The following is a 25,716-nucleotide window of genomic DNA, read 5'->3' as shown; positions in this document are numbered from 1 at the left end:
GATGCTTTGTCCAGGGCATCAAACCAATAGATTTTTGTTTTTTTTTTCTTGTTTTTCTAACTGAGTCTCCTCTAGGAACCGGTTGTGGTCTTGGGATGGGATTTGAGGTTCTTTTGGTTTATATCGGTAGAACAATTATATATTTTTTTTGATCAGGGTTCCAGTGGGGACCCTGTCTTGAAGAGGGGGGGTCTTACGGCCCAAGGCCTGTCCTCTGCGTTTCTAACATTTTTGTTTTTGCAGAGCTCCTAAAGGGTGCTGATTGGAAGTGGAAACAGCTGGCCAGTCTCTCTAGAAGAGTTTTAAGACCCACCACTTCCTGTAACTCTCCCTCCTCCTCTCCTTTTCCTACAACCAGCCAGGGCTTTTGTTTGATTTTTTTCTGTTAAATAAACCTAATTTTAAGGTATTCCATGCATTGCTTCCTTTTATTTGTTGTGGTCATAGAGCCAGACCATAACAATACCTTGGTGTTCACCTGGACATCAGACTTTTTGAGAAGGCTTAGATCCTTCTGTGTTTGTAGAAAGATGTTACAGGTCTTCTATAAATCTATTGTAGTGTTATATTTTTGTCATCTGTTGGAGTAGCAGCATCGCAGTCAGTGACTTCATAAAGCTGAACGTGTCCTCCATTTTTAATAGGTGCAAACATGTGTTCCTGTTGTCTGTGCCCTTTAGTTATGTTACCTATTGCTGAAATTATAAGATGCTACACTTTAGTTACTGGTATTCAAGCCAAAGAAAAAATACATAAAATTTCATTGTATGCAGATGATGTTCCGTTTTTAAGTAACCCTTCTTCTTCAGTCCCAACTGAAAGGCTTTTTAAGTTAACACGGTTTATTTTATAAATTTGTGTATTTAAAATGGAAAAAACGTCAGCTACCATTGAACAAAGGTGGAGTAGCATTGCCTAATATAAACTTTTATCACTGGGCATCTCAAATGAGATATATTGCTGAATTGGTTCAAAAAAAGAAACAAATTCAACTTATCTGGAGCTGGAAGCAACTGGACTGGATCGAACTCTTTGCCTTATTTATGAATGGAATAGTAGAATCTCAATTCAAGGAATAAAAGATAATTTTATGATTAGAAATTTTCTGAAAACATGGAAAAAACATTCTGAGACATTTTTGGATCCTAGACCTGTACTCTGCTTTGGCACCTATTTTCTGTAACCTTGACTTTAGACAAGCTTGTTCAGATATATACTTTAAAATATGAAATGATCTTGGTATCTGTATGATACGGGATCTTCTTTCAGACAGATTTATGAAATCTTTTTCTTGATTTACAGATGAGAAGCTATTTCCATCAATTTCCAAGTTACAAATGTGGTTTGAACTTGAAACAATATTACTGAAAACAGTATCTGTATTTCTAAACACCTCCTGGGGGAGGCATCCAGGAGGCATCTGACAGAGATGCTTGGGCCAAATAAACTGACTCCTCTCAATGTGGAGGAGCAGTCGCTCTACTCTGAGCTCCTCCCGGATGGCCAAGCTCCTCACCCCATCTCTAAGGGAGTGCCCGGCCACCCTGCTTAGGAAGCTCATTTCAGCCACTTGTATCATGCCCATAGGTGAGGGTAAGAACGCAGATCGACCGGTAAATCGAGAACTTCGCTTTTCAGCTCAGCTCTCTTCATCACAACGGGTCAACACAGAGTCCTAATTACTGCAGCGGCCGCACAAATCCATCTGTCAATCTCCCACTCTATTCTCCCCTCACTCTTGAACAAGACCCTGAGATACTTGAACTCCTCCACTTGAACCAGGAGCTTCCCTCCAACCCGAAGATGGCATTCCACCCTTTTCGTGTAGAGAACCATGGCCTTGAAGGAGCTTCACATTCGGCTGCGTACAGCCCCTGCATGCTGTAGGTCTTGGCTAGAGGGCGCCAGCAAGACCACGTTATCTGCAAAAAGAAGAGACTAAATCTACTGGTCCCCAAACCAGACCCCTTCAACCCTTGGCTACGCCAAGAAATCCTGTCCATGAAAATGATGAACATGACCAGTGACAAAGGGCAGCCCTGCCGGAATCCAACATTCCCCTTGAACATGTCCGATTTGGTGCCAATAGGGACCAAACTCCTGCTCTGCTTATACAAAAACCGTATGGCCCCTAATAAGGGGCCCCCAACTCCATAATCCTGGAGCGCAGCCTACAGGGCATCACATGGGACACGATCAAATGCCTTCTCCAGGTCCACAAAACATATATTTGGACTTGTTCGGCAAACTCCCATGAATCTTCAAGCACCCTGTAGAGGGTGTAGAGCTGGTCCAGTGTTCCATGGCCAGGACATAAACCACACTTCCCCTTCTGAAGCCGAGGTTCGACTATCACCCGGACTTTCCTCTCCAATACCCTGGCATAGGCCTTACCAGGAAGGCTGAGGAGTGTGATCCCCCCTGTAGTTGGAACATACCCTTTGGTCCCCCTTCACAACCATGGTGGCTCCATGGAGTACCCAGTCTCTGATTCCTCCAGGGAAGAACTCCCTCCACCGCCTCATAATGTGCCCAGCTGAAACATGATGTTCATTATGGATAAGCCGTGACTAGCACAGAAGTCCAAAAAATTAACACCACTTTGGTTCAGATCAGGGAGGCCATTCCTCCCAATCACACTCCTCCAGGTGTCACTGTCATTTCCCACGTATGCTTTGAAATCCCCCGGCAGAATGAGTCTAGAGAGGGGCACTATGCAGCACCACCGACAGGGACTCCAAGAAGGCCGGGTACTCCGCACCACTGCTCAGCATGTAAGGCTGACGCAACAGTCAGAGACCTCTCCCTGACCTGAAGGTGCAGGGATGCAACCCTCTCATCAACCGGAGTAAACCCAAACATGAGACAGCCAAGCTGGGGGGCAACAAGCAAACCCACCCCAACCTGCCGCCTCTCTCCGCAGGCCACTCTAGAGTAGAAGAGAGTCCCGCCTTTCTCGAGGAGCTGGGTTCGGGAGCCCACACTGTGCGTGGAGTGAGCTCAACTATTTCTAGCCGATATCTCCCACACAAACTCTGTCTCCTTCCCCGCCAGTGAGGTGACATTCCACATCCCTAGAGCCAGTTTGAGCATCTGGAAATCGAGTTGCCGAGGCCTCCATCTTCGTCCGCTGCCCAGTCCTCTTTGCCCCGGTCCTTCATGCATGGTCTCCTGCAAGTGGTTGGCCCACTAGGGGATGTGCTTGCATCTCTCGTTCGGGCTGAGCCAGGCCGGGTCCCACGAGGAGTAACCTGCCCGCCAGGTGCTCGCCAACAAGTCCCCTGGCTCCACCATACCGGGCGAAATCACGTTGTGACAACCCACTTGTTGCAAAGAACGGGTTGCATTTTTTTTTTTCTTCCTCTTCTCCCTCAGCCCCTACTACCCTCTCACATTTAAATATACACCCATGATCACGTCTAGTTTTCCCATGGACTCACCCGATTCGTCCGCTGTTCAAGCTGGTGTCTTTTTTTTTTTCTGCTTGAAAAAATGGCAGTTTCTCACCATTACCCTGAATCTGAAGCCCATTTAACCCCTCGTATCTCTCTTTTTGTGCCTCTGTGTCGGTGATCATTAAAACTGTCGTAGGGTCTGCAAAAATAATATACAACAAGTCAGCTTCTGTGCTCCAGCCGCTGTGACACATCCTGGAAGCCGATGACGTCCGTCCGTCCGTCCGTCCGTCGTGCCTTTGACTGGAAGCCTTTGCCTTCCCTGTGAACTTTGGGAAAAGAATAACAGACACTTTTTGTTGGTGAGGGATTTCTAATAATTTATTTATGAACATTTAAATAAATAAAAAAGGGTCTTGCACCTTGTAGTGTTTGGTCCTTGTGTGACTGGTTACATAAAAAAACTCTATAAAATCCTGGGATACATGGCTGGCACCCATAAATAAAAACAAAAATAAACTCACAAACAAAATTATACAAATCTGTAAAACATCATGACGTCATGACGTGCCTCGTTGTAATAGTCCTCATGAAGGTGTCTGAATGTATTTATGTACAGTTGTTTACTAAAACTCCTGTCATTATGAATTAAAAATTTTGAAGATTTTGCCTTACAATATAGATGATGTAATATTTACAAATATATTGCCGAATGCAAAGAAAATTACATGTTCTAACATATTGTATGAGACTCGATATAAAATTATTCATAGACTCCATGTAACACCTGCTGTTTGAAGTAAATATATTACCAAGTGTTCTGCTGCATGTTGCAAATGTAATAACTAGCCAGGTATATATGGTCATCTTATATGGTCTTGTCCTAAAATCCTAGGTTTTTGGAAATCTATAAGGATATATTTGGTATCAATATTTCTAAGAATCCAAATTGCCTAGTTTTAGGATTATAGGCTCTGGTCTTGAATATAAGCATAGGCATGTTTTAAGAATTGCTGCATATACTGCAGTACTATGTATTTTGAACGGATGGTTAGATATAGAGCCACCTGGTATTTAATTGTGGTATCATAAACTTGTGTCCATTTTACCATTAGCGAGATTATCACATGTACTTAAATATACTTTAGAGAGTTTAATTGGTCATCAATAGCATCTTGAGTAGCAAGATGAGTGGCTAAGAGTGATGTGTATAACTGTATCAACGCTTGGATTAAAAAAATATATATATATATGATTAATGTTATTCTAGAATTTTACTGTAAATACTGTTAACATTACTGCTTTTTAGAATACTCATTTTGTTTGATTTCTTTGTTTTATGTCAGAAAAAAAGTTTGGCTAAGTTCAGTGAGTATTTTTGTTTTGGTTTTTGTCAACATGTATCACTATAAATGTAAAAGAAATAAAACTAAAGAGGAAAATAGTTGAATAAACAGATAAACAAGGCTAGTTCTGTTCTGGTCCTTCTGGAGAAGATTGTGTAAAGAAATGCTTTTGATAAATGAAGAACATAATGGAGAACTAAGAGTATCCTCTTCACAAAACAGTAATACAACAATAGAGTGTCTTCAGTCAAACACACTGTCATGCTGATTCTTCCTGCCCGCACCTTCACCTTTTATACAGACTGAATTTAGATCAAAGCATATTCAGGTGTTAGAATGGCTCAGACAAAGTCCAGTCCTAAATCCTACTGAGAGTCTGTAGTAAGACTTGAAAATTCATGTTGACAGACCCTCTCCATTGAATCTGACTAAGCATAAGCTGTTTGGCAAACAATGGGACAGAATTTCCATTTTTAAATATGCAAAGCTGAGATACCACAAGAAAACTTGCAGCTCCAATTGCAACAAACGGTGCTTTTCTAAGTGTTGTCACAAAGGAAGTTTATATAAATGCACTAAACTCTTTAGATTTGTAGTTGTAATATTGAAAACCGTGTGTTATTTTTTACAATGTCACAATTGTGCTTTACTTTGCATTGGTCTGCAACAAAAAAGCCAAATGAAACCTTATACAGTTTGTGGTTGTGACATGACAAAACATGAAAAAGTTCAAGAGTAAGTATGAGTATTTATGCACGGCATTGCAGCCTTTATGTTTGCTGTTAAAAGTGCAGCATATTTCTTACCAAAAACAGCACAGCAGCTTCTTAACAGGTTTGATTATAAAAGACGCTAAAGACATGTGTCTTTATGCTGCAAAGAGGATTTTCAGGATTAGCAGTTTTTCTCTATGTGCAGGTGAATAATGTATTTAAAATCAAATACTATCAAATATAAAAAAGGAAAACAGAAGTGTAACAAATCTGATGTGTTTTTGCTGTTGTTTAGCTTTTCTGTATGATCATGCTCCAGAGCTACCTTCTGTTTCCTCTTGTTAAACACTTACTTTGTTGCCCCTGCATTGAGTCAGCCTGGGTGAATGACAGCATCAGATGTAAAATTCCTCCTGGAGACCAGCTATTATTCAGCAACGGTGCATACTAATTTAACATTACTGACAGACTGATAATATTCTACCAACGAGAAGTAAAACCTCACTGAGGTCGTTATTGTTGATTCAGTGACATTCGATGCTCTGAACTGAACTGCATCCATGTTTGAGTTCTGCAGAATTCTAGCTTCTCCCTGCAACTGTAACAGTAAACTACACTAATGGTAAAAGTGTGCTTTTTGGCATATTTTTTGAGTTGTCCCTTTTCAGTGACTGTACAAATGTGGCAGGAACTTATTGGATTGTACTTTGTTTACCTTTTGTTTTCCACGTGTACCCAACTTGTAAGAATACATCCAGGTTTATGTGCCCATTGCTTGCAAACATTTATAAAAAAAGAAATTAATTGAAATCTGAGAAAATTCTGCAGTGAATGGGTGTCCAGGTACTACATTACCTTACAAAAAAATCAGTACCCCTTGAAGTCCAGTGTAACCAAGTGCTTTAAGATTTCTCCTAATTATTAAACAAAGTCCAATAAGTAGTATAATCTTGGTCTCGTACTCATACTCGTCGTCTTCCACTTTATCCGGGACCGGGTCTCCCCAGACACCTCCTCCAGCTCCTCCGGGGGGAGCCCAAGGCATTCCCAGGCCAGCCGGGAGACATAGTCCCTCCAGCGTGTCCTGGGCCGTCCCCTGGGCCTCCTCCCGGTGGGACGTGCCTGGAACACCTCCCGAGGAAGGCGTCCAGGAGGCATCCGGTATAGATGCCCGAGCCACCTCAACTGGCTCCTCTCAATGTGGAGGAGCAGCAGCTCTACTCCGAGCCCCTTCCGGATGGCCGAGCTCCTCACCCGATCTCTAAGGGAGTGCCCGGCCACCCTATGGAGGTAATCTTGGTCTAAAAACTGCTATTCTGTTTCCGGCCACAGAAGTTTGTTAGAGAACCTTAGAAAACAAACAGCATCATGAAGACCAAGGAACACAGCAGAGAGGTCAGGGAGAAAATGGTGGAAATGTTTAAACCAGGGTTAGGTTCTAAAAGAATATCCCAAGCTTTGAAGATCTCACAGAGCTCTGTTCAATGCACTGTCTAAACATGAAAATGTCTGACAAATCTAGTTTTTACATGAAAGTGGCAAAAAGAAGCCATTGTTAAAGGAAAGCCTTTAGAAGTTTACTTTATAGCTTTGAAAAAGTAACGTAGGACAATGCAAACGTGGAATCAGTGGAGACCCAAAAATGAACTAACACCGAATATTACCCTGAACAGACCATCCCCAGGGTGCAACATGGTCATCACAGCTCATTGGCAAAAACCTCAGTCTGTAGATGTTCAAAGCTGGCAAAACACTGAAAATAAGATCTCTCTCTTCAAAGACTTTGCTAGTTAGTGACCTGATTTGTGACAATCAGATTGATTTATTTTGCCTCACAGAAACCTGGCTGCACCAAGAGGATTATGTTACTATAAATGACTCGACTCCAACTAATTATTTAAAATTCCACATTCCTCGAAATACTGGGCGAGGAGGAGGAGTAGCAACCATCTTTCAGTCTGATTTATTGATTAGTCCCAGACCAATTAATAGCTACAACTCTTTTGAATATTTAATTCTTAGTTTTCCTCATCCAAATTGCAAAGCACTAAAACCACTTCTGTTTGTTGTTTTGTACCATCCACCAGGAACTTACTCTCAATTTTTAGATAACTTTTCAGACCTTTTATCTGATTTAGTGTTAAATACAGATAGGATCATTATAGTGGGGGATTTTAACATTCATGTTGACACTGAAAGTGATAGCAATAAATGCTATATTTAGGCTATCTTAGACTCAATTGGCTTTGCTCAAAACATTAACAAACCCACCCACCTTTGTCTTCATTCTCTGGACCTTGTGCTGACATATGGCATTGAGTGTAAAGACATAACATTTTCTCATAACCCTTTCCTGTCTGACCATTTTTGATAACCTTTGAGTTTAATTTAACGGAGTACTCCACACCTGAAAGAAAATTTCATTATAGTAGATAATTATGAGACAACGCTGTAACAACCTTTAAAGAATCTGTTCCACATTTAATTTCCTCATTATCACAGAAAAACACAGAAGAGAGCAATAATTTTGTTTCTTCCCCTTCACAAATCGATTCTCTTGTTCATAGTGTTTATCATTGTGTGGTGCGTTAGACAATGTTGCCCCCCAGAACAAGAAAGTAATTATTCATAGGAGGCTGGCTCCCTGGTTTAATTCTGGGCTGCATAGTTTAAGGCAAAATGTTAGAAAATTGGAGAGAAAATGGCGCTCTACACACCTAGAGGATTTCTACTTAATCTGGAAAAACAGCCTACTGTTGTATAAAAAGACACTTCACCAAGCTAGAACAGCTTATTTCTCATTATTAATAGAAGAGAACAAGAATAATCCTAGGTTTCTCTTTAGTACAGTTGCTAAACTTACACAGAGTCATAGCTCTGTTGAGCCATCCATTCCCTTAGCTCTCAGCAGTCATGACTTTATGGGATTCATCTTAAATAAAATTGATTCTATTAAAAATAAAACCATTGACATACTCCCGAAGATGATTACTTCATCCTCAGCAAGTGTGACGACATTGGAAGTAACTGTAGAACCTGATTTGTGTTTGGACTGCTTTGATCCTGTGGTTCTTCCTGAGTTATCAGAAATATTAGCTTAATCTAAACCTTCAACTTGTATGTTAGACCCAATCCCAACCAAATTATTTAAGGAAATGTTCCCTCTGATTACCAGCCCCATTTTAGATATGATTTATATATCCTTAGTAAATGGATATGTACCACAGGCTTTTAAGGTAGCTGTAATTAAACCATTACTTAAGAAACCTTCACTTGATCAAGATGATTTAATAAATTACAGACATATATCCAATCTTCTGTTCTTATCTAAATTCTTGAGAAAATAGTTGCTAATCAAATGTGTGAGCATTTAGACAGTAATGACCTGTTTGAAGAGTTTCAGTCAGGCTTCAGAGCTCATCATAGCACTGAAACAGCTCTGCTGAAAGTCACTAATGATATTCTTATGGCCTCGGATAATGGCCTTGTGTCTGTAGTTGTACTGTTAGATCTCAGTGCTGCATTTGATACAGTCAATCACAATATTCTCTTAGAAAGGCTGGAATATGCTGTAGGGATCAGGGGAACAGCGCTAGGCTGGTTTAAATCTTATTTGTCTGACAGATTCCAGTTTGTTCAGGTAAATGATAAATCATCTATAAAATCCAGGGTTAATTGTGGAGTACCACAGGGTTACATTTTCACTGCTATGCTGATGACACTCAGCTTTACTTATCCATAAATCCTGATGAGCCCAACCAGTTAGATAGACTACAAGCATGCCTTGAAGACATAAAAACTTGGACGACTTGAAATTTTCTCAGAAGTTGTCGTCTTTGGACCGGAGTCTTTGAAACAGAAACTGCTCAGTCAATCACTTAACCTGGATGGCATTAAATTGACCCCTGGTAATAAAGTAAAAACCCTTGGTGTTATTTTTGACCAGGACATATCATTTAAATCCTATATTAAACAGGTTTCTAGGATTTCCTTCTTTCACCTCTGGAAAATTGCCAAAATTAGAAATATCCTCTCATCATACATCAGAGATCTGATTGTTCCATATATTCCTAACAGAGTACTTCGTTCTCAGACTGCAGGTTTACTGGTGGTTCCTAGAGTCTCTAGAAGTAGAATGGGAGGCAGATCCTTTAGTTATCAGGCTTCTCTCCTGTGGAACCAGCTCCCAGTTTTAGTCCGTGAGGCAGACGCCCTGTCTACTTTTAAGGCTAGGCTTAAAACTTTCCTTTTTGATAAAGCTTATAGTTACAGTGAATTAGGCTATCCTGAGCTATCTCTGTAGTTATGCTGCTATAGGCTTAGGCTGCTGGAAGACATAATGACCACTTTCACTCTCTCTGCTACATTCTCACACTACTCTCCAATTTTGCATTATTTGCTGTTATTTCAGCTTTTAACTTTATGTTCTCTTTTCTTTTCCTAGAAGCTACACCTGGCCTGACTCTGTGTCTACCTGTGACACCGTCCTGGAGGGGGCATTGTCCAAGCTTCTGCTGCCAACAATTTAATGCTCACCTTCTACTGATCCACTTGGCCCTGTCTTTCTAACCCTATTTTTCTCCGAGACATAGCTACTGACTGAGCTTTTAATGTGACTAACTGTATTTGCTCTCTTTCATCCTCTAGACTTGAAAACTGGCTCAGAGTTCATCTGCTTAACTGTCTTTCTCTCCTAGATGAAGCCACCAAATGAGCTATAACCATTAATGTTCTACTTTTCTTTCATATAGAAAGTACTCCTGGAGTGCTTCTGTGTTCTTTTTCCTTCTCTGCTCTGTTCTCTCAAACCCCCAGTCGGTTGTGGCAGATGGCCTCTCACAATGAGCCTGGTTCTGCGGGAGGTTTCTTCCTGTTAAAAGGGAGTTTTTCCTCTCCACTGTCGTTAGATGCTGATCCAGGAGGAGTGACTGCTATAAGTCACTGACTCGATGCAATCTGCTGGGTTTCCTTAGATAGAAAAACTTTTTATCCAATTTGAATAAATGGCTGAATCTGACTACACTGTTCAATGGTTAGGATTAATTGTAATGTATGTACCTGACTTTTGTGAAGTACCTTGAGACGACGTGTTGTGAATTGGCGCTATATAAATAAACTGAATTGAATTGAATCCTTGTAGCAATTTGAGAATTATTTGACCAACACTAAACACACTCTAAAAGGGCCATGAAACAATCTGTTCAGATAGTCATTAAATTTTTTTTTTGTCAACTAGATAAATATAAATAAAACATTTTTAACCTATGCAGATGCTGACAGACCTTTGACATTTTTGGCATGGTAATGTTCTGTTCAGCAGCCTGTAATGGAAGCTGTATCTGACCAGGAAGATTTGTGCAAAGCATTGCGACTGAATCAAGTTCACTTTGTTGTAGTATAATTAGGGATTGTCTTTTCTGTCCCACGTAGCGTAGGTTTTGCTATATCGCAAATAAAGCTGTGCGGAAAATACTAGTTGCATGTTTGGCTATAACTTGTCTGCAGGGTGGGGCTGCGGTTTGCCCTCTGGGCTCTGGGCCAGAATGCTCACTCAGATCTCCTGCCACTCTGTCATCATCAGAGGGTGGAGTCTCACTCATTTACAACAGGGAAAATATACATTCTTAGACAAACTCTTAGGAGGATATTTAGATCTGGAATTCCATGTTTTATATTTTTCTGTAAATTCCAAATTACTGTTAATTAGAGATGGCATTTGTTTTTTATTTTTTATTTTATTAAGCTGATTTTAATAATGCACATTACTGGTAATAAAGGGGTGTTTCAATGTTTAAAAAGGTTATTTCTAATATCTACAATGTCCTTTGTTGATAGAATGGAGCTGAAAGTCTCAACCTCATGAATCAGAAAAGTGAAGTTATTTGTCCCCAAAACAATAATGCTTCTTAAATGTAAACGGTGTCCTGCACACTTTCCTGTTTAAATTTGTTTTTGCTTCCCACGGCCAAGAACCATTGAACAGTCCTATGGTTTTATAGGGATGTTTGTCTTTTTGGTAATATAGGCTTTTTTGGAGTATACCATTTAAAAAAAGACATAAATGGTATCATACAATTTAATGAATAAATCCATCCTATATTGTTATTTGGTATGCTAAAGGTGAGGGGTTGCGGATACTGATGGTACAAGCACATCTGTGACTCCAAGATCAGCCATCCTGACCACTTAGCCAGCTGGTTCAGTGAGTTCCTCTCCTTCAGGGACAGGTGTTCTAACCATACAACTAAAGAAATAGTTCATCATGGTTTTATTTGGGAGGACATTTTCTGTAGACTGTACAGACATTGGTGTCCCTTCCTTCCACAGTGCCTTTTAGTGGTGAAATCCTGTGTGGAATATATTTAGGACTATCCACCATTTCATTTCAAGGTTGTACTCTCATAATTTGAAAACACTGCAGGGGAAGTAGTATTGTTAGGCTGAAGGCATTTCCCTTTTTAAAGGAAATGGAACATGTAAAGTAATCAGTCACCCTGTTATAGAAGCAGAGGCTAACTAGACCTCATATAAGAGGAATTTCCTTGGTTTTAACCCTGCAGGAGTTTGCTTCCTCTCTGTGTTTCTGGTATGTGATTGCTGTCAGCTGAAATTTGTTTCATAGGTGCAGGAAATATCCTTGCTGATGACTGTATTTATTGTTCAGCATCATCTCCCCTGGGCAATTTCTGAGCCGCTGGTGTAACCTGAGCCCTGAGAGGGGAGGGAGGTGCGGACGTCGTTTTGCTTCCAGTGCCAACACCCTTGTTTATTTATGAGACTTTCCAGCCTGACAAATATTCCACCAATCTCACCAGGGACAAATAGAAGTTTAGCTATATGTAACAACCTCATTAATTAGACAAATTTATATTGAAACAAATGGAAAACTCTATTTCTAATTGTTACTCCCAGCAGAGTTACAGAGGAACAGTAACAGACACTAGATGTGGAATATTCCATTGTAAAACCCTGTTAAAGGACCATACAGGAATAGTTAAAGTCTGGATGATTTCTGTATGAGTTAAAGTAAACTCTGTATGTATGGCAACGATTCGTCATTCAATCAGCTGTGCAGCAGAAACTGAAGATGACATTTCTCAGCTACATCAGAGTTTATGTGGACAATTTTTTTTCCGTTGTGGTCCTCAGGGTATACATCGAAAAAGTAATATCCTATACTCAATATACTGCATAAAACAACACTGAAATGACTGAGTTTCATCTTAATGTACTTGTAGGTGTTTGAAGTATAAATATAGTTTATTGAGTTGTTGCCTGTAAGCAATCTTTAAAGATTAAAGATTCTCTTAAAAACACCAACTTCGTGTACAGGTGGGAGATACGCCCAGCTGGAGCACAATCACTTAGGGAGCAGGACTTTTTTCTCTTGATGGAAATTTCCATTTTACGTTGAAAACCTTTTGCCTTGGGTTGAGTTTCCAGGTCTGAGCTCACTGTTATCTGAGTGGCCACACCCACACTGCCACAGATGACTTTACACACTTCAAAAAAATACACCCACACAATTAAAAGGCACAAAAGTTCAACGAATATGCCCTCAAAGTTTGTACATCTCCTCCAAAAACGTTGTGTTCTGCCAAAGAATAACTCAAACAGATGTGTGTGCTGAGTTTGAAAAAGTATCTCAGGCCATTAAGTCAATAACTTCCTTGTATCTTGGACAATTTTTGAATAAGCTTGTTTGCTAATCAGCAGTGGAGTGTGGACTCTTTTCTACATGTTTAACAAGTAAAACATGATGTGTTGGCATGATTACTCACTTAGCTTGCCCTATAGACACGTTTATACAACAACTTCAGAGCTCTTAGATAATATGGAGTTTTTCTAATAACCCTTTGTCTCCCCTTCCATCCACCATCAGGTTATGACTTTGCAGAGGTTCTACGCTGGTTTGGAGAGCGGGTGGACAGGATCATCCTGCTATTTGATGCCCACAAACTGGATATTTCTGACGAGTTCTCTGAAGCCATCAAAGCATTTAAGGGACAAGATGACAAGATCCGAGTTGTCCTCAACAAGGCGGACCAGGTTTGATGGGCAGAGTGAATCTAGACACTAAAGTTAATCTGTACTTGTCTTTGTCGCTCTGAGCAGCTCCCTCTCCTCTCTGTGCATAGGTGGACACCCAGCAGTTAATGCGGGTGTACGGTGCCCTCATGTGGTCACTGGGGAAGGTGATTAATACCCCAGAGGTGGTGAGAGTCTATCTGGGCTCCTTTTGGGCCAAACCACTGCAGAACACTGAGAACAGGTCTCACTCAAAAATTCACTCATTCAAAACCCAGTGCACACATAATGATGTTCACTCTGTTCATTATTGGACAGTTTTGGTTGTTGTTTGTAAAGTATAATACTTCAATTATCCTCATCTTTAGGCGCCTGTTCGAGGCTGAGTCTCAGGATCTCTTTCGGGATATCCAGAGTCTTCCAAGGAATGCTGCACTCCGTAAACTCAATGACCTCATCAAGAGAGCAAGGCTGGCAAAGGTGAGAAAATAATTTACATATTCAGATGCTTAGGGAAACACGGGAACATTAATAAATGTTCTTTGGTATCCACAATGTAATGAAAATTCTTGAACTTTTAGTATTTAAAGCAATTAGTTGGCTGTAAAATTTTACTGGTTATTTTCAAACTGTTGCATTAAGATTTAGTTTCTAATTTGTTTTTTATGTTTTCGAAAAAGCAGTACTCTACATTCATGTAAAAAAGATTTACTCCCAATGTTATATTCTGCAAATTTTCAAATATTACCATGATATATTGTAAAAATAACTTAATGATGAAATACTGCGATGTCTGAATATTCTGAATTTTGAGCCTCGTTTGGATGTCAGCCTGGAAGCAATCAGAAATTCTCAGTATTTTAAAGCGCTGAAACTGTCATTTATGATTCAAAAAAAGACACATACAGTTAAAACTAGCTATTTAAATACACTATACTTAAGTATTATTTTCTAAATGTCTGAAATTAGGTCAGATTAAACTTTTCCTGTTTTAGGTCAGTTACAATTATCACAATTATTATATTACCCGAATAATGGAAAAAAAATTTTTTATTATCTTCCTTAAAATTCAGAAGCGACACTAGAATTGATATGGCTTTAAACAACTTGCGAAACCCCAGATGATGATGTCGTTGTTTTGTAAGCTTCTGATAGGTTAATCCACAACATGAGTTAACTGGAGGTACACTTGGAGATGGAGGAACACCTAAAACACAAAGCCTTGTTGCGACATCATAAAAACAATTTAAGAAAACAACCGTAATATCAGGATGAGAATTGTGGACTTCCACAAGTCTGGTTCATCCTTGGGTCCAATTACTGGAAAGTTCCCCGTTCAGCTGTTCAAACAATTAACTGCAAGTATAAACAGCATGGGAATGTCCAGCCATAATGCTTTTCAGAAAGGAGATGGGTTCTGTGTCCCACAGATGGACGTGTGATTCAACCCCAAAGCCAAAGCTAAAGACCTTCTGAAGAGTGTATCATTATCCATAATGAAAGGAGTCATGTACCAACATGGACTGAATGGCCACTCAGAGAAGAAGAAGCCAATACTCCATAAGCAAAATAAAAATAAGACTAGGCTTTTTGCAAATGCTCTCAGAAACAATAATCTTCACTTTTGGAGACATGTCTTGTGGTCTAATGAAGCTAAAACTAAAGTGTTCGGCCATAATGATCATTGTTATACTTGAAAGAAAAAGAGGGAACCTTGCAAGTCTGAGAACACCATCCCAACTGTAAAGTACAGGAGTGGCAGCATCATGTCGTGGTGGTGTTATGCTGCAAGATGGACTGGTGCACTTCACAAAATGAAAAGATGGAAGCAACATCTCTAGACATCAGTCAGGAAGTTAAAGCTTTAGGCACAAATGGGGATTCTAAATGGATCCTAAGTATATTATTGGATAACTTAGAAAGTGGCTTAAGGACAACAAAGTCAATGTTTTGGAGTGGCCATTGCAAAGCCCTGATCTCAGTGCCATAAAACATTTGTGGGCACAGCTGAGAATGTGTGTGTGAGCAAGGTGACCTACAAACCTGGCCCAGTTAGAGCGGTTCTGTCAGGAGGACTGGGCTGGGAAAAATATTGTGAAAAGCTTAGGATAGGATATAATTGTTTTATCATAAACATACAATCCTATCAAACATTAAGGGAATGTATGTACATTTCTAAATTTGAAAAATGTATAAAAGATTTGGCTCTCTTTATTTCGTCCTTCAGCAAATAGAAATAATTTTGGTAACTCTTAACTGACCCCAAACAAAATGTTTAGTCTAATTCAGTGTCAGACAATGAGTGTGTGTATGGAAATATCTGAGTTCAACTGAATTCCAAACTGTTTCTTTGTCATCAAATTGCCCAAGGCCATGCTCTAAAATCTTGTTTTTTCCCACAGGTGCACGCTTACATCATCAGCTACCTGAAGAAGGAGATGCCTTCTCTTTTTGGCCGTGAAAAGAAGAAGGAAGAGCTGATCATGAGGCTACCAGAGATCTACACTATCCTGCAGAGAGAGCATCACATTAGCCCTGGAGACTTCCCTAATGTCACCAAGATGCAGGTAGAAGCAGATATTCTGTCCCATTTAAAACCAACCAAATATGTTTCTGCAGTGTGGCTGGTTCAAACACAGCTAATCATACAGAAGGTTGCATTTCTGCAATACAAGTCTTAGTTTTGGTTAATAAGGAAAATGAAAACAAACTAACCTGGACACAAACAAATCCTGGCAGCACCAATAAAAAACTGTTACAGATAAATCTTTATTTTCCCTGAGTGGAATTTTAGAAACCGATTTATACAACTATCCACAGATCAGATTAGATATATTTTTAAAAGGTGTTCTTGATAACTGCAGAGCCTACTTATAAATAAAGGGCAGTACAAGTTGTTGCCTACAACACTAGTTATTAGCAAAGAATACTTATTGTTTACAACTTGTAGGACATTCTGAGTTAGAAAAGGGTTATTGTTAAGTTACACAATCTGCATCTGCCCTGCTGTTCTCTGTGCACAGTGATAATGCTGCTCAGGCAGTTTGTTGGACACGTGTTCCTGCTGATGAAAACTGTTGAGATGATGTGACAAGAAAAAAGTAGAAGCCTGAATGTTTTTTTGAACCACAACTGTTTGTGTGATGCTATAGAAGCTTTCGACCCTTAGGACAGAATGAACTGAACTGCAGCTGGTCTGTGATTCCTGCAGGGAGATTTTATGCTGATAGTGGGTGTCTGTTTTCCCGAGTAGTTGGCAAGAGTGGATGTTTGAGAGTTCTCAGTCCCCTAGTGAGATGTGTGCTCAGCTGACATGCACACAGTGTCCTGAAAAAGGCCTTTAAACAGCAATGTGGAAAAATTAGAACACTCTATTATTTTTAAATGAATTCAAAAATACTTGATTTCTCTAAAAGGGAAATAAAATTTTGTTGTAACTCCTATATATAATAACAGTTTCTTCAAAGAGATGTTTTGGATTGTGATGCTGTGGGCAGGATCTCCTGTAGTGGTCAGTACCGCAGTGGATCTGAAAAGCCTTTGACTGATTGTAATACAGTCTAATGAAGAGAACACTCAGGGTTCTCCATGAGACTTTTTACCAAGCCTCTATCTGATTACACAATCATCTCCGGATGTACCAGAGCAGTCCTCAGAACAAAACCAGCCTTGTTTATCAGCTTGTTGAGCTTTTTTAGGCCATCACATGATCACTCACCGCAACAGCCTTCTAGAAGATCTACAGCATTTTGCTGCAGATCAAAAAGCCCACATTTCTATATTAAAAATGTAATCTAAGAAGTTAAATGCAATGTTTTCATTAGCTTTGGGTGGAAAAGTATTTATCAATTCAGCATACCTATTCAGGCTGAATGGTGTAAAATGCATTAGAGAACATGATCCCCACAGTGCCGCCTGCTATGCCCAAATGACAGCGGGTTTGTTGAAGCAGGTGTATGATGTTGTCTTCAACTCCAACTATACGGTGATAAGCAAACTGCACAAGGTATTGAAAGGTGTTTCTTTGCTTACTCAGGTGGGCCAACAGGAGTCTGTCCTGGACACTCATGATGTGGGATGTCAGGGCAACAGGTCTGTAGTTGTTAAGGAGTGATGGATTAGTTTTTCTTTGGTATTGGAACAAGGCAAGATGTCTTCTTACAGCACTGGAACCTTGGTTCAGGCTAAAGTTGAAGAGGTGCTGCAGAATTCGTCAGGCTTACACCTTCTGGAACTACAGCCTTGTTCTTGTTCAGTCTCTCCAGCTGCCGCTTCTAATCTTGACTTTAAGTTGCTTCTGTATACTCCTCAAAAGGTCCCTGTGTGCCTTTTTTTTTCTTGTTTAGCAGTTGATTCAGGTCACTGGTGATGCAGGGTTTGTTATTGGGGAAGCATCGCACTATGGGGTTGGTGTGGCATTGATGTCCTCTCCATGTGCGTACCAGTCAGTAGCCTCAAAACAGCCCAGCAGGGCTTCCTTAACTTCATGTGACCATCTCCTCACAGTTCTTATTAAAGGTTGCCTAATAACAAAGGGTTTATATTCCAAGCAAAGAAAAACAAAAATATGATCTGATTTGCGTGGATGAAGTCTTGCTTTAGAGATGTATGAGTCCTTGACATTTGGATAAACAAATCCAACGTTTTGTTTTTTCTGGTGGAGCAGCTGGCCAGACTGTTGAACCATTGAAAGTATAGCAGAGAGGGAAGCATGGTCAAAATCACCAGATATTGCTACAGGCCACTGGGGTGCTGTGTCTGTAGCTTAGCAACAACTGAAGGGGAATGATATGGACAAGATGCTGTGGTTAGGGATATTATCCAGCAGCTCCGTCTTGGTGGTACACATAATACTGCAATGTTAATGGTCTGGCAGGGTTCCTTGTTAGCACTTAAAGTCCATACAATTTGTTTGCCAAAGATCTCATGTTGCCTATTATGATTGATGGAAGAGATTGTTTCAAATGTGTCCTTCTATCTCTGCTCTTTGCTCCTGCTCTACATCCACGACATCTGATTAGGGATTTTGGGCCATAGTTCAAATATTATTTAAACATTTGAGATGTTAATCAGCATGTACTGGTTGTAAAAAAACAAAAACAAAAGAAAACCTAGTACCTAGCATCCAAAACCAGAGTGAATAATCATTCAAAACAATCGATCCCTCAACCAGAAAAGGAAAAATAAAACGTTTTACAAAGAATGAATCAGAATAAATATAACGGAGCTACTCCAACATGCTGCCACTTTGAGTAGCTATATTCTAGAACCCTCACCCTGCCCTAAATATACAGTTCTTTATTAGGACATATTCACACGTTGATGTCTAAACTAATTTTGTTTGTCTGGAAAAGTAATCCATTTAATTTCTCTGAACAAAAGAAAATTACCTTTTTAAAAACAAGATATTAACAAAATATGTTTTCTAGCTGAGAAAATAATTAGGACACCAAACCCCCTAATATGTAGTCTCACCCCCTTTGGCTAAAATAACTTCAGTGATAGACTTGTTATCCACTAGTCTTTGACATCAGTCTGAAGAAAGTGTGTCACACTCCTCACTCAGCTTTGATGTGTTTGAGGGGTTTCTCTTATGTTGGGTTTAGCTGGTTTCAAATCAGCCCATAACATCCCAATGAGATCAAGATCTGGGCATGTTGTAGGGTTCAGTTCGGCTTCATCTTTCATTTTTCTACAGATACTTTCACGCTTTACAGGCACCCTCTGATACACAATAGAATTCATGGTGGATTTTCTAAGGGTGAGGTGGCCAGGTCCTGCTGCAGCAAACCATGCCACATCCACCTACATGCTTCATAGTTGGTTTGACGTTCCTTTCCTGGAATGCTGTTTATTAGCTTATGCAAAACATGTCCTCTTTTCTGGTGTCCAGATAATCCGATTTTAGACTCATCTGTCCAAAGAACAAGATCAGATTTTACAAATTTACTGAAAGCTCAAACTGTGTCCATTCCTGAATTACAATGCATTTATGAGCCGTTGCATGCACAACCGCAAACAACATAAATTAAAAATATATCTAATGGTAACATAGCTAAATGGCGCACTACAGTGTCTTATTCAGTTCAGTAACAAAGATGAATAATTTTATTGCAAACCTACAGAAAAAAGACATATCAAGCATTCATGCAGGAATTAAACATTAACAGAACAGTGCAGCATATTTAATGTGCCATATTATTGAATATTGAAGTTACTTGTGTTTAGCCACGCTTACAAATCCTTTGTTTGCTCTGCTGCAAAGAAAATTAGGAACTGCATGAGGCACATGTAAAGGACCCCAGGGCAGAATTAGTAGTCTTAGCTACTGCGTTACTGAGGACTGCTTATCCAACATTGCTCTCTAGTGGGAATCCAGTATGTTCTTCTGAGAGAGCAAAGGTTTCCTCCTTGCTCATCTTCCATTACAGCTAAACATCAATCAGTTGGTGATTTATGGGATGTTAATAGCTCATACCAATCTGTTTATGTTAGCTTAGCTTCAAAATAATGACCACATGAATGTCTCCCCAACTGAATGTTGTATTAAATCACTTTGGATAATTTCTGAACAAAAAAAAAAATTACCTTTGATATTACCTCACTGTTAAGTTACAGTGGGAAGAACAAGTATTTGATACACACTGCCTATTTCCTATTATCCTATTTAAACTATTTCCATAATGGGGGAAGAGGTGGAGGTGGTGGAGGAGTAGAAATATCTTGGTGTTCACCTGGACAACAGACTGAAGTGGAGATGCAACTATGAAGCCATCTACAAGAAGGGACAGAGCAGACTGTGCTTCTTGAGGAAGCTTAGGACCTTCGGTGTTTGCAGCAAGATGCTGCATATCTTCTATAAGTCTGTTGTGGAGAGTGTAATCTCTTCTACCATCATCTGCCACCTCCATGCTTCACGTTGGGATGGTGTTCTTGGGGTTGTACTTATCCTCCTTCTTCCTCCAAACACAGTGAGTGGAGTTTAGACCAGAAAGCTCTATTTTTGTCTCATCAGACCACATGACCTTCTTCCATTCCTCCTCTGGATCATCCAGATGGTCATTGACAAACTTCCGATGGACCTGGACATGCACTGGCTTGAGCAGGAGGACCTTGCGTCTGCTGCAGGAGTTTAATCCATGGCAGCGTAGTGTGTTACTAATGGTCTTCTTTGAGACTGTGGTCCCAGCTCTCTTCAGGTCATTGACTAGGTCCTGCTGTGTAGTTCTAGGCTGATCCCTCACCTTCACCTTCCTCATGATCACTGATGCTCCACGAGGTGAGATCTTGCATGGAGCCCCAGACCAAGGGAGACTGACCGTCATCTTGAACTTCTTCCATTTTCTAAGAATTGCTCCAACTGTTGCTGTCTTCTCACCAAGCTGCTTGGCTATTTTTCTGTAGACCATCCCAGCCTTGTGCAGGTCTACTATTTTATCCCTGATGTTCTTACACAGCTCTCTGGTCTTGGCCATTGTGGAGAGGTTGGAGTTTGTTTGATTGAGTGTGTGGACAGATGTCTTTTATACAGATAACAAGTTCAAACAGGTGCAGTTAATACAGGTAATGAGTGGAGAACAGGAGGGCTTCTTAAAGAAGAACTAACAGGCCTGTGAGAGTCAGAATTCTTACTGGTTGTTAGGTGATCAAATATTTTTGTCATACAATAAATGCAAATTAATTACTTCAAAATAACAGAATGTGATTTTCTGGATTATTTTTTAGATTCTGTCACTGAAGAGTACCTATGATAAAAATTAAGACTTCTAGATGCTTTAGAAGTAGGAAAACCTGCAAAATCAGCAATGTATCAAATACTTGTTCTCCCCACAGTAGCTGCAACAATACCAGGGCACTTAAGTTTAAAAATGAAAAAAAGACATCCTGATCAATTCACATTAAAATAGCAAAATAGCAAAACTACTATTTTTGTTACCTACTACACTTTGTCCCATTAATATGTTTAAATTTATACCTTACATTTAAAGTTCTTTATTGTTTAGAATTCAGAACAAAGGTTTTAAATTTGGATTAAAAATGGTTTTCCAATATTATTAAAAATTCTGCAGCTTGGAGTGAGGAGAGAAAAATCCTCCAGACCTTTTTAGTTCACTATATAGTGAAGGAGTGGACAATATGAAAACATGGATAACAGTTGTTACACTAATCATTGCAAACACAAAAAGCACTGTATTTGATTCATTCAAAAATTCAACATTAGATGTTTTAATCTCTTTCTGTTATTTTTTTTACAGAACAAACTCTTATTTACAATTCTAATAGGGTAAATATTAAATTCGATCAATTTGAAAGATGATTATTAAATGTGCATGTAATAATTTAGGGCAGTACAGTAACAGTACAGGTTTGGAATTCTGTCATACAGCGATGCAGGCTTAGAGCTGCACTATATTTAATAGATTTGATGAGATAATGTTTATTTCAGTTCTTTGAGACTTGACTTGGACTTGCTGCTACAAGACTTGAGATTTGACTTGGGACTTGTCCTCAAAGACTTGACTTGGACTTACCCCTCGAAGACTGGCAAGAGTCTGCTGTAGGTCCCATGATGACTTCTGTAGGCTGCATTTCGCAGCTAATGATAATTATAAAAGATACTTTAAATGCCCATCCCTAGTATGTTCTAATTAAAATTTTACCAAAAACAAAAACATTTTTTTATACATTTTTAAAGATTTATGCTATGACATAATATAACCTCATTCAAGCTGTTATTTCTTTGAATCATGATTTTTTTATTAGAAGCTGTGATGATGTCACAACATATATTTAAAAGAGCAAAATACAAGACCTACATCAATAAATTAAAAATATTATAAAAGCAGAAAAAAACTAAAATAATATAATTTTAAATAATAAAAAAGCAGTAGACCAAATAATAAAATACCTTTTTGTATCAAAGCTCTTTGACCAATGAAAATGTCCTTTCCATTGGTCAAAAGCCAATGGAAAGAGAAGTGGCTTGTCTAACATTGAGTGGCAGCAAGTTCTACACCTTTGGGGCTTATACTGCAAAAGCCCTGTTCCTTCTAGGCTTCTGCTTCATTTTAGCCATGTCCAGGAGTAGCTGGTCTGCTGACTTGAGTTACCAAAAGGGGGAATACACATGTAAGAGCTCAGAGAGGTAGGTTGGGGCAAGACCATTTAGAGATTTAAAAATAAATAAAATAACTCTAAAATAAATTCTTAAACAGACAGGCAGCCAGTCCAGGGAGGCTGAAACAGGAATTGTGTGGTCTTTCTTTTGTGTTCAAGTTAAAAGACAAGCCATCTATTCTAAAACCCAAAATTGTGACAACAGTTTAACAAATCTTAGTTGACAGTTTGTTGGGATCTGGGCTATGTTTTTTGAGGAGTTGTTACACATTTGCATGCTTCGAGTCTATGAACCATTCTGACATAAAACTGATGTTCATAACAGAAGAAACAACCTCCTTAAGTAGTCTTTGGGGAAAGTGAGTAGGTAGGCTCTAGATGACCGACCACCTCTAATAAAAAGGGTAAAGTCACAGGCTCAAAATCAGAGATTTATGGGTCAGAATCAGGGGGCATATCTGAGCAGAGTTGGGTTGGGTTTACTGTAATGTTATGACATTAGTTGCCTTAGCCATAAAGAAATTCCAAAGTCTTTTTAGCAGAAAACTGTTAAACCAGAATATAAAACGAGATCAAATGTGTGGGCCCAGCTGCAAATTTGGTCAAATTAAGAGTCTATTAGGATTAAAAATCCCTTTACCTGGGGTTGGTCAGGAAAACAAACATGTATGTTAAAATCTCCCATAATAAGGACTCTATCATGTTTAGGTGTGATTTTAGCCAGAAGATCTGAAAATTCATTTAAAAAATCCTTATTGGTCATCGGTGGATAACCGATGACTGCGCACAGTATTGGCCAGAATCAACCAAGTACAAATACAGTTCATAGTTGAAGTAAGTGGATAGAGAAATCTGTCTGCATTTGTAGGCACTCACTTTTCCGTCTGCCTCAGCACAAAGTGTGCAGAGAAAAATGGGCAGGTTACTAGCAGCAAAATACAAAGAAAATTTTAGACTCAACGGCAGTTCAATGGCAGTGAAGAAATCCTTCAGGAAAAAAAGTCTTGTTGGACACTAACCTGGTATTAACACAAATTTTATGGATATTGTCAATGCAAGAGGCTTTGGTCTACGCCATATAGGTACATCTAGCAAAGCTGCCAGGGGGCGGCAAAGGTCACAAGCTACCCCCAACAAAATAAGGGTTTAGGTTTTCTGTCCATCACACTTCTGCCCCTAACAGAAAACAGTAAGTCCAAAAGAGCTGGACGATCATACACCAGCAGAGTGGTTATTGTGGATAACAGTAAAAACAATGTTAACACAAACACATTTGCCAGTGGTGGACAGCAAGCGCTGCACCCTGGTGCCATCATATACCCCAGTGCAATGCAGTTCATTCATAGCACCAATTTATAGCATGTCATCTCAAGGAACTTTATAAGACACACTAAATCATTTCATGTCCAAAATTATATAATGAGATCAAAGCAATAAAATCCAGTCACACAGACAGATGCAAATGTATTGTTTACAAACAATCCAATTTGATCCTAGTTATAATATAATCCAATCAAAATCAGTTTATAATGCCACAAAACCTTATCTATGATTGAGTTTCTGACCATTGCCCACAAGTTGGGGCTTATCAAACTGAAAATTGTCAATTCCAGTCTCCAGATGATTGCTCAGTGTATATTTACTGTATATTGTCTGAAGGAAATCTAAGAGCATGAGGGGACATCTGCATGGGATTTTTCTTAAAGACTGGTCCTGCCTGAACATACAGCACTGACTCAGACAGGGTTTGGTGTTGCACAGAGGTCAGCAGGGATGCTGTGTCATGCTGCAAACAGCTGATAATTTGATTTTCAGATTTATCACAGTGACATGTAAGGTTAGGATAAACTGCTGTTAATGTTGCCAATCCAAAGAGAAACACTTGAGCCAAACATTGTTTTTATTAAGGTTTTACATCAAAGATGTAAATAAGTCCATATTTAACTCCAGTCAAACTGCTAATTACTATTTAATTGCTTTTCAAACTTGCAGAACACTAAAACATACATAGGAGACTTGCATTTCTTAATAACACATCAATTTGGGTTGAGTTAAACAAGCTCATTTAAGCCATAAAATATGATTATCTAAAGGCAGAGGTGAATACAATGACAGTTTATTTATTGACTGTGTGTCTCTTTTTGATCTACAGGAAATGCTGCAACACTATGATTTCAGTAAGTTTCCATCTCTGAAGATGAAACTGATTGAATCAGTGGATAAGATGCTGGCCACCAAGATTGCAGTTTTGATGGCAATGATCCGGGAAGAGGAGTCCAAACAACCTCCAGCCATGGTGTCAGGTGGTGCTTTTGAGGGCTCTGAGGATGGACCTTTTGGTCGGGGCTATGGTGAGGGTATCAGTGCCGGCGCAGATGCTGACGATTGGATCGTCAGTCGTGACAAACACCGTTATGATGAGATTTTCTACACACTGATGCCCATTAACGGTAAGATCACTGGCGTCAATGCAAAGAAGGAGATGATGAATTCCCGGCTACCCAACACTGTGCTAGGAAAGATCTGGAAGCTAGCTGACTGTGATCGAGATGGTATGCTTGATGATGAAGAGTTTGCCCTCGCTCAGCATCTCATTCAGATTAAGCTGGAGGGATATGAGCTGCCCTCCGAGCTTCCCGATCACCTTGTCCCTCCATCCCATCGTAAAAATCCCACTGCAGATGCACTGTACAACCACACTGAGGACTAGAGAGCTCACAGGGTGCCAAACCAGCCACCAAAGAGACAGGCTGTAATGGAACAGTGTCTAAATGTGGAAAAACTGCAACTGATTAAACAATCAAATATATAACTTTTGTTACAAGAGTTTGTATTTCAAACAATTCAGCTAAGTCAAAGACTCCTGAGAGGAAAAGTCTGGTTTCATTTGTAAACTAGTGTGAAAGAGGGATTTGTTATAGAAAAAAGAAAAATTCTCATTAACCTCTCTAAACTTCCTGCCTTAACTTTTTTTTTGGATTCATGTCTTCTGTTTGTCATTTACTATAATAATCAGCTACAGTATAATTGATGTGACTCATGGATTGTACAGAACTGGGATTTTTTCTTTCTATGAGGTTTCCCTATCAAATTAAAGACCTCTTTTTAATATTGTAA

General features: G+C 39.4%; 1 protein-coding gene across 1 annotated transcript in view; it reads left to right on the top strand.

The window, feature by feature from the left end:
• ehd4 (EH-domain containing 4) overlaps positions 1-25,716 on the top strand; it is a 66,612-nt gene extending 40,896 nt beyond the window's left edge. Inside the window, exons 4-8 of the mRNA XM_047392844.1 lie at positions 13,337-13,503; positions 13,593-13,726; positions 13,851-13,962; positions 15,885-16,049; positions 24,752-25,716. Of these exons, the coding sequence (XP_047248800.1) occupies positions 13,337-13,503; positions 13,593-13,726; positions 13,851-13,962; positions 15,885-16,049; positions 24,752-25,309 (1,136 nt within the window). The 3' untranslated portion in view covers positions 25,310-25,716. The remainder of the gene's footprint in view (positions 1-13,336; positions 13,504-13,592; positions 13,727-13,850; positions 13,963-15,884; positions 16,050-24,751) is intronic.

Source organism: Girardinichthys multiradiatus, chromosome 19, assembly GCF_021462225.1.
Source record: "Girardinichthys multiradiatus isolate DD_20200921_A chromosome 19, DD_fGirMul_XY1, whole genome shotgun sequence".
Classification (NCBI taxonomy): Eukaryota; Metazoa; Chordata; class Actinopteri; order Cyprinodontiformes; family Goodeidae; genus Girardinichthys; species Girardinichthys multiradiatus.
The sequence above is the reverse complement of the archived record's forward strand: the minus strand, read 5'-3'. Positions and strand labels throughout refer to the sequence as shown.